This window comes from Aphelocoma coerulescens, chromosome 1A (assembly GCF_041296385.1).
Source record: "Aphelocoma coerulescens isolate FSJ_1873_10779 chromosome 1A, UR_Acoe_1.0, whole genome shotgun sequence".
Taxonomy (NCBI): domain Eukaryota; kingdom Metazoa; phylum Chordata; class Aves; order Passeriformes; family Corvidae; genus Aphelocoma; species Aphelocoma coerulescens.
In genome coordinates this window covers 71,235,487-71,253,350 of record NC_091014.1, presented here as the reverse complement: position 1 = coordinate 71,253,350, position 17,864 = coordinate 71,235,487, and the positions used below count along the sequence as shown (strand labels likewise).

The window sequence follows — 17,864 nt, the reverse complement described above, 5'->3', positions numbered from 1 at the left end:
CTTTGTCCAAGCCAAACTTCTTGCTATTACAGAAAAGGGTAAGCAACAGAAAAGGGTAAGCACTCTCACCGGCACAGTGCATACTTCAAAGAAGGAATAGTGTGTGTGGAGCAGCATGACTCCTCTCCTAGGAGGAAATGAGAAGGGGTTTGCAGGCTTGGGCTGGGGTAGAGTTAAATTTCTTCCCAGTAGCTGGTAGTGGCTGTGTTCTAGATTTGTGCTGGAACAGTCCTCATAACACAGAGATGTTTTAGTTAGTGCTGAGCAGGGCACGCACAGAGCCAAGGCCTTTCCTGCTCCTCTCCCACTCTACCAGCAAGGGACTGGGGGACACTAGGAGATGGGAGGGAACATGGCTGGGACAGCTTTTCCCAGCTGGTCACAGGGACATCCTAGACTATATGGTGTCGTGCTTAGCATATAGAGCTGGAGGGAGATGGAGGGAGACATTTGGAGTGATTGTGTTTCCCTTCCCAAGTCACAGTTGTGTATCCTGGAGTCTGGCTTCCCTGGGATGGCTGAACACCTGCCTGCCCATGGGAAGTGGAGGATGAATCCCCTGTTTGGCTTTGCTTGTGTGCATGGCTTTTGCTTTTCCTGTCAAACTCTCTTTATCTCAACCCACCAGATTTCCCACTCTCATCCTTTTAACCACCCCCATCTTACCAGGGGGAGGAGTGAAGGGCTGAGCTGCTGTCTGGGGCTAAACCATGAGAAGGCTCTGTGTGTGTGTGTGTCACTGGCTAGAAAATACTGATGGGAAGAAGTACATTTTAATCATGATACAAACAATGCCTCAACAGACAAGTTACCTGCTGTAATAAACCTCATGCTAAGGACAAAACTGAAAGTGAATGCAGAGCAAGAGCCAGCCAAGGAACTCTGGGTACCATCTTTGCACAAGGCAGGACATGTGAAGATGTGAGCAAGTTCAAAGTTTGGGCAACAGCTTTGGTAAAATACTTGCTTCACTGGAAGTTTGTAAGAGACTAGACAACTAAAGTTAAGGTGGAAAAAAGCAACAAACTGCTCTGAATATTCAGGAGGTGATGGCTGGAGGGCAAACCACTGCACAAGCTACAGTATATTACTGTGAGCACATGAATATGAGTTGCATGAAATACAGCAGTAGCACAAAGGAACCAAAGGCTGTACAAGATGAATAAAGAAACAGCAGCAGAATTTACACTGTCTGAAGCAGTCAATGTACTTATCCCAGTTTCTGTTAGGTTTGTGTATTTTTTCAGGCATCACACTTGTTTAGAAATTCTTATTTGCTTATGAGCATCCTGCATATGGATATTTATTTTGATTACAATCAAAATTGATTATAATACAAATAAATACCCATAATAATCAGTTAAGTGGGTACTACTGTTAGGGACATCATAACCTTTACTGAGAGGTAACTCAGAAATTCATAATCTCTGGAAGTCTGCAGAGGCTTCAAAGATATGAACAGAATTTTCTTGTTCAGGCAAGGAGGAAAAAGTGTGACTTTAGTTTACTACCTTACAGCATGGATGACATAATACACTATAAATTTTTTTGTCTGAACTATGGTTGATGCTGTATCTGGAGCCCTACCTGGACTGGTGGGCACTTGGGGCATTCTACTCAACTGCAAATAGAAATTCTGTTGATGGCAATTACAAGGAAAGCTTGCTGATGGTTTCTTCATTGTAAAAAAAAAAAATAACACTGAAAAGAAAATGGTGGTTTATGTACCAAACTTACTTACTTTGGCAGTTTACGAAATCTGTTTTTCCTTACCTTTACAGTGAAGTCAGAAATGACACCTGTGCTGATCTCCTGTGCTGGGCAGGGTTAACCACAGACACCCATAGCAGGAAGCATGGCATTCCCAACTCTTGCTGAGAAGGAAGCTTGAATAGTAATAACTCTTCTTGCTCCTTGATGATATATCTATCAGTATTTTTCAAAAGAGAACCTAGTCTGACACTTGCAGTGATGAAAGAGTAGGTTCTGGCGACCCTCTCATCCTTCAGGAGGAAAGGAAAGCCTCTAGACTTGGTGCAGGCTTAAAGCATTCACTATTTCCAGTAGGGTTTAGATGAACAGAATGATTGCATCAGAATTAAAGGCTGAGTGTGGGAATTCAAAAGGTCTGTAGACTTGTAAACTGCTTTTGCTGAATCTCCACAGCAATACTGCTCCAGCAGGAAAAGCAGAACTGTAATCATAACTGCACTTTAACGTCTGGGGGAGATGGGAGGCGGAAGAGCACGGGGTTAGTCAGCACACATTGTGAAATTCTGATTCATGAATCACCAGAATCACCCACATGTTGGCATAAACAGGTAACAGGGAAAACGTTAGTGCAGCTGTAACTAACGAGACAAGCTTTTTTGTAGTGTAGGTGCTCTCCATTGAGCTGTGCAGGAAGACTTGGTATTTCAGAAAATTATCAGCCAGCTCCATTCATTTCAACAAGGGTTAAAACTGTTTATTCCCATTTTCCTTTAAAGAGTTTATTTGAAGTGAATTCAGGAACATGCAGTTTAACTACCTGCACACTTACTATTCATACATTTATGTCATTACCTCAAGTTCACCCATGTAACAGCAGCAGCTCCAGCAGAATGCTCACACTGCCCAGGAAGCTGCTGCAGTGGCCTCATCTGCTTTGCTGAACAGGCACATCCTTGTCCTCTCTGACCCCTCCCACTCGTATCATGTTCCAACCAGGAGATTTTGCCTAAAAATCCTTCTTTCTGCGCAGGTGCCATGAGGTACACATGTGTGAAGGTCCAAAGACAGCTGTGTGGCAGGTCAACTTTATCTTCTGCAGTGGAAGAACACGTGCCTCACATAAATAAATCCTGTTTGTGCACACAAACCCTTGTGTCTTGTCTAAACAAAAGAGTGGATCATCTTACCTTAGTTTTCATACCACCACCTCAATCAACATTAACCCTACTAGGAAAAGCCAACTAGTTTGTCTTGGCAAAGAGTTTCCTGGCATAATCAAGCATAAATTACTTATTTCTGACATTTGAAATGACTTATTTCTGAGTACTTATTTCTGACAAGAAAGTCACTAGATCCCACACTTACCTCTGTGAGGAACCAGGCTGGGGACAGAGTTTGAATTAACTCATATTTTCCTTGATGTATTTTAATGTCTTCTTTACTAAGGAGCATCAGCCCCTCCAAGATTCTCATCTACACTGTTAATGGAAAATCAGACCCATATTCTTCCTGCATTTTACTCCTTTGTTTTCTGCAAAGTTTCAATTACAAGTTTCAGGAACAACACACTTCTGAGAAGAGTACACAAGTAACTGTTTGTTAACAAAGATGGCTAGTTTTCCTTTGATCTCCAAAGTGTGATTTTACTTTGTAAAATCAGACCTCAATGATAAACTTGTGTGCCAAGCAATATTAGGGTATTTCTTGGGATGATCTCTCCAGGTGTGGCCAGGCAGGACACAACACTCCAGGACAAAAGAACATGAGTTAACTTGGCTGCCCAAAGCAGGGACATTATAGAGCAAGATGTATTTCCACACTGTTAATCCTGTATTTGTATTTTAGTATATTGAAGAAATTAATTCAGTAAAGCTGAGAAAGCTCTTCAAATATGTACATGACAGTCTTCTGTTCCCTCAGCATTTGGATTAAAAACCAAACCCAAAACCAGCAAACTTTTTTCTGTCCAAACTCCTGAATGACTAATAAAGCAGGGGAGGTTTATTACCACCACTCGTGAGGTTCTGCTGTTCTTTACCTTTTGTACTGGTTTAAATAATGCTTCTCCATTATGGCTGCTTCCAAAACCTTTCAACTTAAAGCATTCAAGGAAAAAAATCAGTTTGTTTCAAAGCCATATTTTAGTATTTCCCAACCAGCTAAGATTCCTGCCCAGTTGCATGTGCAGTCACAGAACAACACTGCCAACAATCTGCTCAAATATCCATGTAAAGAACTGAGACATCCTGCTCTTCTTAAGCTCTGTGTTATAATTCTCCCTAATATCTCACATGTCTCTGAGCTATCACACATGGCTTAGGATAAATGTTGTTACCTACCACATGTATTCATAAAACATCCTGGTCTGGGATTCTTTGAAGTGGAATCCTCAGCACATCAACTCATGGAGATCGTTGGTAACATTTGTTCAAGGAGAGTTTAATTAATTTAGACAGAAAAATCCCCTGAAGGTTTCTTCGACTGTGAAATGTTAGTCATAAAAATCAAGTGGAGAGGGAGGAGCCAGAGCCTTGCATGTCTTTAAGTCAAGGCAGATCCTTGCCAGTACACACAATTTAAGGCAGTGTAAACAGTGCACATCTAAATGCAATCTCCTTTTTGTGACAATGCACAAACCCACACTGAAGTTCTTCCTGAATTCATCAGGAAGAAACTATTACAGCCATCAGTCCTCACTATTATACACTGCACAAACATAAATGTTGATGACATAATCAAGTTTAGAACAAACCACTGATCAGTTTAGAAGGGTTGTTCTAAAGGCAGAAATGAAAAACTTTTGTGAACAAATTCAGGACTACGCTGACTTTTACCTTCTTTCCCCTTATCCAATATCAAGTTGTCAGGGACTGACCACTGAGAGGTTCCATAGCAGAATCAGAAGTTGGGCTTTCCTCCAAATGCAGTAAGAATGAAGAGCAATGAGGCCACTCTGCCTCATTAGTAGTCTGGTATCTGGCAATGCCTACATGAGTGCCAGGGAGCACTATTCCACCACTGGTGCCTGCCACCAGAAAGGAATACATCCAAACTCCAACATCACCAGGTACAGTATAGAGAAAACACCACTAATAGAGCTCATGGTCATTAAAGAGGTCTGTTTATTTGCTGCAGGGTCCAACACTTTCTTCACTGCTGCCATAGGCAAAGTCAACTTTATTTTTGGTGCACAACATTCTCCTTGCTCTTTGTTCAAATGGCTCAGTACAGTGCCAGCACAATTTTCAACCCATCACCTTTTAAGCAACACCGATGATCGATGAGGCAAATAAAACCCAAACCATGCAACATGTGTTAGGCTGATAAAATTAGGCTGAGAATATTTATATATTTACACAGAGAACGTTCTACATTACAACCTGCTTGCAGACTTGTATTATCTTGACCAAGTATCCAAACAGCTACATTCTGGTGTAAAATACTCTTTTTGTTTCAGGTTTGGTGTAAAAGCTGCTTACTTCACAATGCCTTTGACTGGATTCTACCGCACCTATTTTGACACAGAATTTCTACACACCAGCACCACACACTTTCAGTCACACCTCACAGAATGTGTAAGGCATTTGCAGACATCTGATTGCTGTGAGCACAGGAAATCCACTTTCTAGAGCTGATTTCAGCCATGACCTTTGGAAACCATGAGAGTCTTTCAAACATAAAGGGTGAGTCCATAAGAGAGACACTGTTCCTCCAAGAACTATAAACTTGTAATTTCTTGACACTGCTACACACAACACAGATAGAATTTAAGACTAATAAATTATTTTCCTAAATAAAAATTTGTTCTTAAACCCCACTGGGTAACAACAGGGCTTAGGCACTTCTGAAGATTTTATCTGTCTTTAATATGGAAGCTTCAGACTACAAACACAAGGGCAAGCAATCATTTCGAAAAGGAAAAAAATGACTGGCAAGAAGCAGGTCAATAGTCTAAGAGTGTAGTCTATTTCCCTGAACTCCACATCCATACAGAACTTCAGTGACCAGATAGGATTCTGCACATGAGGGTCTGCTGGAAGAAATCTGCCTGCAGGGCCAAGGACTTCACTGTCTAAATTATGAACATACTTTGGGAAAAACACGTTACTGTGAAAAGCCACCTGTGCAAATAATTCTCTTTTCTGGAGAGCACAACATGCCCAGAAATAGAAAACTGAGTAACAGCAATCCAGAGCCCAACATGCCCAAGCCTTGTAAACAATGAAGACCAGGAAAATAAAAAGAGAAGGAACAGGGACCAACACAAACTGGATTAGCCAAGACAGATGAAAGGCTCATAGAGATTCTAAAAGCATCTTCTTTTAAAAGGAGATTTGGAATCCACCTTGTCCTGGCTGGCAGTAAGAGAATATAATTTCATGTACATGGTGGTCTCTAAGGCAGAGCAAAAATCAGCTAACAAAAAATCATTGATTTAAGAGCTTTCTTAAAAAAAAACCCAAGCTTTTTATACTGGTTAAATTGATAGCAGTGAAAAACTTGTTATGGGTGAAAAGATTCACATCCTTGTATTTGATAATTTGATATCTATCAATATATAACATCTATGAAGAGCTCAAGTGGTAAGCCTTGATCTCCAGAGGGAGTGAATGGGCAGAAGGATGGAAGGAGTTAACTGAGCAATGACGTATGATGGAATTCCAAAAAGAAATAAAGCTGTTCTGCAAAGTTTCCCAAATTTGTTAACCAAGCTGCATCTTCAAACATCAGCATAACTGATGAAAGTCACTGTGCCCCAACCGTTAAGACACTGACGGCCAAACAGCCTTCAAGGCATCGCAGGACACACCAGCTCCCTCTGCAGCAATTACTTAATGGCCAACAGGGGCTGAATCCAGTTTACTGCTTAGGAGCTACAGAATTAAAATCCCTCCAAATTAATATGGTGAGAGGTTCTTACTAACATTCACTTTTCTTTTTTGATGTAGTGCAATAGAATGCTAAGGGTCCAGCTGTGCCATCCTGACCCAAGCAAAACTTTGATCAAATTCTCTGTCAATCTGTCCACATAAGGACAACCAATTATAATTTTCAGGGTTTGTTTAAAAGCAGAAAAAAATGTGGAATTTGATAACAGAAAGTAGGAACCACTGGCTATACATAACAAGTCCAAGATAGTTGTTTAAAGAAGGAATAACTGAGAATCTGACACATCTTTGCTTCCAAAAATCACTATTGACATTCAGTAGACTTTTTGACACCTCTATTTTCCATGGATGTCCATGAGGGCATACTTAGTCCTTTTCTACTAGAAAAGGAGAGTCTTCAACGTAGCTACAGCATATCGCACTAGGAAGATACAAGAAATAAATTTACTTTTTTTAGGACATTACAGCCCTTCAAACACTAGACATCAAAATCCAACCATATACATGTAACAAAGCAGATGATACCTCCTGAACAACAGATGTAGGATCTAAAGTGTACCTTCTGTAGCACTGCTTTTAAACTAATGCACTAGCTTAGAATCATTCCTCATTTGCTCTGAAATCTTACACAGCAAGATTTTCTCAGTCTTTCAAATCACACAAAATTAAACCACCTAAACATAATACACAACACCAAGGGAGCATTACAAATCCCTGTCCACTGAGAAGTATTCAGGCACCTACCACTGAGGGTCCTATCTGGATACACTTCATTTTTACACTGTTCCTCCAGCTGCCTGACTGAAAGGTATCTATTGTCACGATCAGTACAAATGTGAACCCTCTCTCCCTTCCCTCTGCAACGAGCATTTAAAGGAAAGCCAAGCACTGATTTGCCCAGTCCAGCAGTATGAAAGCATAGAGTAAGGAGCACATTGAGAAGCTTGTTTTCTAGCTGAGGAGTGGTTTAATTCTCAGCATGGGCAAAGAGAGTATTTGTACCAACTGATGTCAGGCACACTACCTGGGGATCTCAGGTACCCACCCAGGCTGCCTGGCAAGTTCCTTGAGAGGGCATTTCAGCTGCTGAATGAAGACTCCACCTCTCCCCGGGCTCAAGGAGAAAGCCTGGGGCAACCAGGTTAGATGGTAGAAACACCCTCACATACACACAAACCACTGGCAACATTCCAAGGTTGCAGCATGAAAAGTGGGTGTGCTGGTAATGACAAAGGGAACGTTTTTCTAACGCCTTGCAACATATTTGAAGCCAACTGAAAACTAGTCAGCTGTCTCTGTCATACACTCATGCTGCCGGTGTAAGAAAGGCCACCATGCTGTGCTAAGATGACAGCTTCCAGGCCTGGCCTCAAATACTGACAGACCTCCTTACCATGCCAGTCATCAGGCTGGGCTGAAAGGCAAATTTGGTCTGCCTTTATGCTGAAGTAGAGCTATTTCCATGGAATCTAGCCTGGGGAAAAAAAAACGCAGAAAGTTCTGTTTGAGAGGTTAAGTCAAGATGCTACTGTGAGAGTAACAACAAAGCACTTGGGAAAGACTAGGTATGAGGGAGACAAAGGTCCAGGCTCAGAGCACATGCCACAGCATCAGGTTTAGGTGCTCAGAGTCTGAAAAGTGACAAAAACAGCATCTTTGCTCTCACTCTGTGTGGGTGCTGGAGTCTGACGTGCCCCAAGAGACACGCCACCCCTCCCACTGCTGTGTGGTCCTAAATAAACCTAAGTATGTACTGGCTCTCACATCAAAACAGTCAGTCAGAGCACAGTAACCTCAGCATTCAGTCATTTTGTTTTCAAATGTCAAGGACAGCAGTTTTGCTGTTTAGAGAGAGCTGCACTTCATGTGTAAACATAAGGCTGTTTTCCTGAGAGCTCCTGACACACAATTTTCAGACCTCCCACTATGCAATTTTTAGTCACTTTTCAGAACAGAATTATGTTTCCATCTTTTGGATTTCAAGAAAGGTCTCTGTGCTTCAGCATATAACAACCAAAGATAGAAAATCCGGGCAAGCTGCCTGACCATAAAGCAGCTCCCATGCCCTCCTTGGCTACAAAGGGTACTGCAAGGACGAGTCTACAAACTCTCAAGTCCAGTGCATGCAGGAGGATGGGTTACTGGTAAGGTTTTAGGCCTTTGGAGACCGATTACAGCCTCCCATTTTTTCACTTTAGACTCAAACTGGTATTGACTCAGCTGAGAGAAAGATAAGCAGCATTAGTACTGGAAATAAACCTCAGCTTTACTATAGCAGCACATTTTAGCCTTTTTTTCACTGGCTTGTTTTCTTAGCCAGTTCTTGAGGATGAAAATGTTGCTGTTCTTTGGTAGATACAGAAATCTGTCAGCAGAGTTCACCTCTCCTAACACTGACAGATGAAAAATAGGAACATTTTCAGCCTCTTTTAAGCTCTGACCTGACCTGCTGCACAAACCAAAACAGTGATATATCTTTTTCCTTTTCCTCCCTTAGCAGGAAGTTGTTCTCTCCCCCACTCCGCTCCACACACACACGTGCACGCGCTCGCACACGGCTGATGAGATGAGCAGAGGGTATGGCCAGAGTCTATGGAGCGATGTCCAATAGCAAATCATTATGAAATTCTCAGAATGTTTCTCCCAAAGAATATAAAGTTTAACACATTCTGTACATATTGTTGGCTTCTTAGTTATAAAGTAAACACAGTAGCAAACTGTCCATAAAGTGTTGACTCAGTTTAAACACAGCCCCTTCTCATTTTATCTTGCTGAAAGTCCTCTTCCAGTCAGAAACACTCCAGTGATGTGGGCATTCGGTGTGTGACAGCAGAGGAAGGAAGAAAGAGGCACTTTTGATCGGCTGGTATTCCTGGACTTCCCTTTTTCCTGCGGAGGTCTATGTTCCTGACACTAGATGGTAGTGTTAGCACGGAAAACCGCTGTGGATAGGCACTTGGCAACAAGGCTCCAAGGCAGTGCCCGCTCTCTGCTATGTCATCAGGATTGGTTTCTGCCGCACTTCCAGGATATCTGGGCATGGGAGAGAAACAAAGAGACATAGTAAACTTAAGAGGCTTCTGAAAGCAGCCACAGTACCAGGAAGCATGGAGAACTGGAGACGTAAGCATGGACTGCAGCACAGCCCACCAGGAATCTAAAACATGACAAGTACGCAGCTTTGCCTGTTAAAATCTGAGTTAACCAGGATGCAGCTGGGAAGATCTGAGAGATGAGAAACTGCAAATACATCCCATCATGTGGAGAGGACACCTGATCTACAATCATTTATACTGGGATGAAGCAACATATGTTATACAGGGAGTGATTTTCCAGGGAAACAAGCGCCAAGTGCCATTAACAAGAGCTGCTAAGGGGTTTCCCATTCTTGAAGGGAGAAATGCAGCATCCCCAAGCCCCTTAAGGAGACTTCTGTGGGTACAAGTATTTCACCTCTTTCATTCATTCTATAGTCCAAAGCCTACATTCCTGCACTCAAAAAGCTGCCAAAAAAACCCACTCCTCTTTTTGGCTTCTCAACTCCATATTGCCCAAGTGGGACAGAATATGACCCTGTAAAACTTCTGTTGTAATCATGGGCATCTTTCTAAATATGGGCAGTAAAACCAACACGGCAAGGCACTATGCAGAAATATCTGGAAACTGGGCTGCTATGTTCTTTTCTAGGCTACACAAAGAACAAGGAACATGGAAAAAGGGAGCACACAATTAAAAGGCTGATCAAACACAACTGCACAAAGAGGATGACATGAGCAAAAATTGATCCCCAGCTCCAGAGGGCTCCAACCACACCTGTAAAGAATTGAACACAATGGAGCGAGTCCAGTGAAGGGCCACAGAGATGACTAAGGGACTGGATCATCTGACATTATGAGGAGAAGGTGACAGAAGTGTGATTATCCAACATGGACAGAAGGGTCAGAGTGAAGTCTTACCAATAAACTCTAGACATTTTTAGAAAGTATTTTGATCACTATCACTGGGATTTTAATATCTTAGTACAGGTTTTCTGAACTACCCAAGAGAAATGAGCACCTTTCCCACTTCACCCCGCCCCACATGTAATGCTCCTGCTTCCCGGAAAGCTGCTACTGGCACGAATATATTGATTACAAAAAGACCTTGGAAACAGGACCTACACAACGTGTCAAGCTAAAACAAATGTGGGTAGTGAAAAACTGCAGATGAAAATTCTGCCGTACAGCCCAGAAATTTCATGCTCTATTTCTGTGTATCTCGATATATACCCCAACTCCTGCAACCTTATGTTCAACAAATTAAGTCTCAGAAAGATGTTCAAGCTCAAAGCCAGTATTTGAGCATGGAGGCATTTGTGCCACCCTCTTGAGCACGTATTAAATGCCAGCAGAAACAGTACATCTTCTGTGAACTCCAAAATGCCTGTGGTGAGAGAGTGAGTGACCTTGGTAACTCCAGCTAACTTGTTGTAAGACTATCAACACAATGATCATAAGGAATAATTACATATTTTGCTGAAATGTTCAAAGTCCATCCTTAATTACAAATGACCAACTTTTTACTAGAATCTGCAAATTCTTCTAAATTGAAATCAATTCCTATTTACAGTGGCATTACAGAGAACTACTCCTTCCTCTGTCTTAACAGCAGAATCCCCCAACATTGTAGGCTCTGCACAATGCATGTCAAAATTCACCTGTTAAAATTCGATGCAATGGCAAAGTGATGTATGTTAAGTGTGCATAGAGTAGAAAATTTTCATCTGTTCTGTTCAGCTTCAGCCACGAGCCCACCAGTGAGCGTCCTGTTCCAGACAGGGACCGTGACCGGAGATTTGTCGCGTTGTGAAGATCTGCAAAGGCAGGAAGAAACAGCAAGTCTCAAGGGATTGTACTTTACTGGAACACTTCTGAAACTCAAAAAAAGAGGAGAGCCTCCTATTCATTGTTTAGAGACAAATCACATGCAGGACACTATCATAACTGCTTTTTAGAAACCAGACAGACCTTGCCTAGCACAGAGTTCACCATTTACACTGAAACTAATAAATGGTAGCAGTAGCAGCTGAAAAAAAGTCAGGAGAGGGCTTGTACTACCACACTGCACCAGCAGAACCCTAACTCAGCCTTCTCTCATACACAAAATCATAGAATAGCCCTAAGATTAAGTACTTACTCATGCAGAAATTCACCAGAGTAACAAAATAGAAATTGTTTCCTTTGAAAAAAATTGACATCTAGCAGACATGGGGAGATGAAGCATTAATACCACAGTTTCCTGCACACCTCCATGCATACCCTGAGGCACACCTAGGACCCTTCAGCTGAGCCACTGTTCTCCAAATTAGATGTCCCCAGGTAACTTTTAAAACAAAAAGATACTGAGTCCCCTGTAGGCCAGAGGAGTTTTTTATAGGTGCAGGTCTCTACCACAGCCATGTGCTACATTTTTGAAATGTTTTTAAATCTTTGCTCTATTGCCCTGTAAAATTCAGCCCTGTCCTACAATGCTAAAAGCAGATGTTGAAGTTAACATATCGATTCTGAACCAGAGTGATCCAAGCTCTGGGACTGAAAGCAGATCCTGATCCAAACGAAAAGGAAAATTCATGGTGGCAGCTACTATAGAAAGATGCATAACAATGTGGGAGGAAAAAAACTCTGAAAATCTTTCCCTCCTTCCCTATACAAGTGTATGTATAGTCAAGCTGTATATTCCCTCTTCCCATGCATGACCACTATGCCAGGAGCACTGTGATGATTAGGGTAGAAGGAGCTGACTCTGGTAGCTGCAATAAACACAACTCTCCTGGTGTATCATGCTTGCACACAGCAAAACCACTGACTTGGGCCTAGATTGGCTGTTCCTGTTCACCACAGGTCTGTCTGCACTGGGGCAACTCTGCAGCAGCACTGGCTGTACCAAGGACACTGCTGATCTTTACACAATCCACATATTTTCCTCCACCCACAAAGCCAAAATGCACCCAAATCTCTGCTCCTATCTCTGCATCTTCTGCATCTGCATCTGGCTTTTTCATGACAAAATAAGAAGGTTTCACCACTGCAGCTCCTGAGCAAACACTGGTAGGACACTCACGTTTCTGAAGTTTGTAAAAAATCTCAATTTAGTTACTATTCCTTGTAGAAAACGCATCTTTGAATAAATTAAACTTCCTAGCATAAGCTGTTAAAATAGTCCTCTTTTTATTTTTCAGATGAGGAACAGTAAGGTCAAAACACTTAGAAACCATTTCTTGGTATTTTATATGAATGCTATAAAATATCTGAAAAACCTACAATTTGTTTACTTCCATAAATATATTAGAAGGAAAATGATATGAAAATAAAAAGAATGTCCATCACTATGATTAAATAGTCTAGGATCAGACCCTGCAAGACAACCCTGAGGACACACTGCATCATGCATGAAGGCTGCCAGAGAAACACCTTGAACCCTCTTCTCTCCTGGGCAACCTCCAAAATAAAGACACCAAAAACAGGACTGCATGTGGGGAAAGCTGCCCTTCTCCTCACACTACACTGTGCCTAGTAAAACATACTTAAACACATCGCATGTCAAATAACAGATGCTGATTAGACAAATTAAGGAAAAAGAGATGAGCGAAGGTTTTTATTGATAGAACCCTGAATTAACTACCATCAGGTCTTTTTTTTAAACTGCCACAGAATTTGCATTAAACATTATCACTTCAGTTTGTTTTTTAATGTGCAATTCTTTACTAGCTAAGGTGGTCCAGTACTGCTGATAGGCAGTATCTTTCTTACTTCAAACAGAACTTGTAATCTGGAAATTACCTTTGTGTTTATCTGTTAGAATGCCAACAGACAGACTTGTTGACCGAATTGTTTTTAAACATATGAAAAGCAGTTTGGACATGGACATTTTTGAGTCTCCTGCCTCACAAGACTGTGATGTGATGTGATTGGGATATATATACTATATTCTGAGTCAGGCTTCATCTTGTCAGTTGTTTCCTGCTGAGTAACTAGAATTTAAAGGAAGAGTTCCACAAGTCATTAAACTATTATACAAACTCATTAGGTTTTCTCTTCATAGAGTTCAGAACTGATTCAAAGCCAGTTGAACACCTTAAACACCTTTTCACCAGCTTTAACCAACTCTGGATCAAATCAGAATTCAAAGAACTTGTTGCTAAGAACATGCCCTACACCCAACTATACCTGGAGAAGTGCCCCCAAAGTGTGTGACATCTGGGAAAGGGGGAGGATCTCAGCTGCTCCAGTTTCTCTCAAATGGGTCCACATAAAAGAAATAAGTTTTAACATATTCGGACATATTTAAGCTTGTGAAAAATCTTATTTTCAGAGAGGCACTGGCTCTCATTTTTCCACCCTGCAAACCTGCTTGAAAACCCTTCACTGGGATACCTTTCCACAGCTCTGTGGCCTCTCCAGACAAGTCTGTTTAGCTCTCAATACTTCTCTCACCTCCACCATCATCATCTCTGAAGAACTCCTCACTGTCGTTTGCTGAATGGGACTTTTTCATCTCAGCAATTCGATTTCGGGGCACTTTTCTCTTGAGGGATGGGGAGAAGAAGGATGGGCGGTTGTTACGTTCTGGGGTTGGCGGTGTGCTAAAAGAGGTAACCTGAAAGGGAAATAGAAGAAATGCTGGAGAAAATCTTGTCTTTCCCTCCATGTGCCACAAGGCAGTCACGTCACATGTGTAAAAATCAGAATGATGATGGGTATCTAGATATGTTTTATCAAAGTGGCTAGAGAATTTCAACTGAGCAAACATTTCAGCTTCAAGATGCTCATCAAGGGGAAAATATTTTGGTATATCACAGCCCACAACTGTTACATGAATAATGAAAAACCTCTCTCCTCAGATGATCACTTTTAACAAGGATTTACAGTCATAACGGCACAAAATTAGTAATTTAGGCACCAAGAATGTCAATCTTATTTTTGCATATTGAAATTCAGGAGACTTAACATGCTAAGAATGTATTGTATTGAACACACTCAAATCGTGCATCTTCATTTCTTTGGCACGCACAAGGCAGCAGTTTCCCTATTGGGAAGGCTGTCCCATGGGATCCCTGTGGAAGGTCAGTGTCCCTGGGGAGCAGGGTCACAAATTCCTGAGCACAACACACTGAGGCAGACATGAAGTCAATGTTCTCTTTTATGTGTGTCATGTTTCAATACTGGAAGGAGAAAATGAAGCTGTGGTGCCTCAGATGATTTGGATAGTCCAAGTGAAGACAAATACACGGATGGAACCGTCTGTGGTGAAACACAAGTTAGGGACAAAACTGTGGAGACACCCTTCTTTCAGAGCAGTAGTTGCCATTGAGTAAACTACAATTAAAGCCATCACACCTGTTTTGGAGAGAACTGAAATGTAGTGCTGATATACTGGCTGTGATTGCAGTATTTTAATAGTTTCATTTCAAAAGGGAAAAAATAGGGATAACTACTTTGCAAATGGATGTGAGTAACTTTTATCTTGTCTTTTCTTCTTCACACGGTCAATTTAACAACCCCCTAACTCTTCCTGAGCTGGCACCTGACACTGCTCTGTCCAAAGGAATGCAGAGGGAGGTGACATGGAGTGACAATAGCAGCCAAGCCAGGTTGATGTTACACTGCAGAAACACTCCATGTTGTCCCTCTATCACTAATGTTAAAAAAATAAAAGAAAGGGATTGTAACACCCAACTGATCCTCTCCCCAGCACACTTAATTTCTAATTTGTGCAGCACACTTAATTTCTAATTTGTGCTTGCCTCTGTTTTTAATTTTGGAGTCATTTCATATCACACTGTGGGTGGAATCAGAAACAGATGTATCACCGTTAAAACCACTAGCAAAAAGCAGTGGTAACTGCTTAATTGTCAAATCTAATCTTCAATGTCAAATCTAATTTGACATTTTCCAGCTGACACTGGAAGCCTTGGAGACAAAAGATCATGTTGTCCCTCCAGGCCTGATTTCTTCAGGCTGTATTTCTGTGGTAGAGAGCAAGAACATCCAGTTAATGAGTTCTGCGCTGGTAGCTCATGTTGCTTTCTACCAAGTCAGAAACAAAAACCACACTGCCTGCATGGAGATCTCTAGAAGCAGTTCTTCAGATCTTTAAATGATACAGGTTAGCCACACTACACAGAAAACCATGCTGGACTTTAGCAGGTACTGACCCAGCCCAGGTCTGTGCAAATATTTTGAAGACATGTTGCCTAATCCCCATCAACCAGGTAAAATGCTGTAATGGAAAATAAAGCTCAGGATTGAATAAAGGCCAAATTGGCATCTGTGGTCTGATTCTATTGGCATTTTACCTCACTTGCATTAAAATTAAGCATATGTATGATGCATCTGGGTCCGTGATCTTTGTTTAGCATTATACAGGCTTTGCGTTGGCAGTATTCCTTGGTGGCAAAACCTAACAATACCATTTCCTGTGAGGTTTAGTAAGCAACCTATATAATACACAAATTCCACATTTCTAGGTAAATCCCATTTTTGTACAGAAGTGGAATCTACATATTTTATAGAAAACAGGCAGAATCATCGGTTTCCTTGGCATCAAGACTGCTGTTGTTTCAACAAAACACTCCTCCAGAAGTATGAATCATCCAGTCATCTCTGTATTCAGCATTTGCTCAGGAGAAACTGCATTAAAAAAATCTATCTCATATACTGAGTACAACCAAATTACACAGAGGCAAACTTAAGTGCAGCACCTCGATGTGACTTAACCCCAGCTTCAGTCTGCCTCCTGCCTTTGGAACAAAGCATGTTTATGCTTCACCTTCAGAAAGTATTTCTGTCTGCTACTTACTCTCTCATGCACTGGGGAGTCTGGATTTGAATCTTCTTCTGTCCCATACGGTGAAGTGTCACCAGTGGAAACTCTACTCACTGCCATCTCCGCATGTCCTTTTCCCTGCGGTCCTTTCATTCGGACAAACTCCATGTTGTTGTACTTATAAAAGCCAAAAGACATTCTTTGAGCCATCTTAGCTGCAACACTCACCTACAATGCATCAAGACAGGAGAGAAAAACATGTAATAACAGCTCTACAACTTGAAAATAACATCCTCTGAAAGCAGTTATCTAAGAAAAAGTCAGAACCATAGTGGATAATGATTCCTAAGAAACATTTTAAGCCACAATCTGAAGTGATCTCCAAAAGGAAAGTAATTTTACAGAGACAAAAACAGGTTCTGAGAAGAACCAATTCCTTCAGCCATCCGAAAGGCAGAGTTACCAATGGCACACTGAGAGAAAACCAAAAGTTTTTATCCAGGCCCACACACTGTGGCACAGGAGAGCACAGGCAGGTACATGCACAACACAATGCATCCTGTGCTGGGGCACTCGTTTGAGTCCAAAAGGCAATAGACACACACACACAAGATGCTTCAAACCAGCAAAGCACACCCCACAACTGGGTCACTACTTTGTGCCAAGTAATTTCTGACATTTTTATGTCCATACTGTCAAGGCCAAAATATAAGGAACCAGCCCCATGCACAACTAACTTGCACTGCATGGCTCACCAAGACACCCTGACAACTTTAAATCCCCTAAACAGACAGAGGGGCTCAATTTCCAGTCAGCAGAACTGAACTGAGAATTGAACTGAGAACTGAAAAAAGGAACAGACCAATATGAAAACAGTCAAGCTTTTGCTAAGTGATGTAAGTAGGATTTATCCATAAGTTTAAGTGATTTATTGCAATTTTCATCAGTTTATGAAAAGGCCAAGATGCTCATCAGCTTGTATAGTACTGAGAATTACAGAATCCTAGAATAATTTAGGTTAGAAACTACCTTTAAGATCATTAAGTCCAACCAAGCCCACCACTAAATCATGTCCTTAAGTGTCATATCTACACATGTGTGAAATATCTCAAGGGCTGAGGACTCCACCACTTCCCTGGGCAGCCTGTTCCAGTGGTTGAAAACCCTTCCAGTAAAGGAATTTTTCCTAGTATTCAATCTAAACCTTCCCTGAAACAACTGAAATGAAGTAATCTTCAAAAGCATATAGATTACTCCTGTTCTGTAAAAAAAATGGTAAAATTTCAAGGTTTGCCTCGGCCATAATGGAATATTTGAAAAGTTAACAATTTTACTTCATCTAACAAAATAATGTCAAGTAGCTGTGTGGTCAGTCAGAACATTCCTAGACTATGTGGTGACTTTACCACATCAAATCTTATCTTTCCACTGCAGGGCTTTCTTTTTATGTTGTCCTCA

The 17,864-nt window shown here is 41.4% G+C and overlaps 1 protein-coding gene across 4 annotated transcripts in view; it reads right to left on the bottom strand.

Annotated features, from left to right (window-relative positions):
- Positions 1-4,848: 4,848 nt before the first annotated feature.
- The window catches only part of KIAA0930 (KIAA0930 ortholog), a 102,734-nt gene continuing 89,718 nt past the window's right edge, over positions 4,849-17,864 (bottom strand). For all 4 annotated transcript variants that reach the window (XM_069003475.1, XM_069003476.1, XM_069003479.1 and 1 more), the window contains exons 7-10: positions 16,440-16,634; positions 14,075-14,237; positions 11,299-11,454; positions 4,849-9,635 (exon numbers count right to left, since the gene is read on the bottom strand). In XM_069003475.1, the coding sequence (XP_068859576.1) occupies positions 9,595-9,635; positions 11,299-11,454; positions 14,075-14,237; positions 16,440-16,634 (555 nt within the window). In that variant the 3' untranslated portion in view covers positions 4,849-9,594. The remainder of the gene's footprint in view (positions 9,636-11,298; positions 11,455-14,074; positions 14,238-16,439; positions 16,635-17,864) is intronic.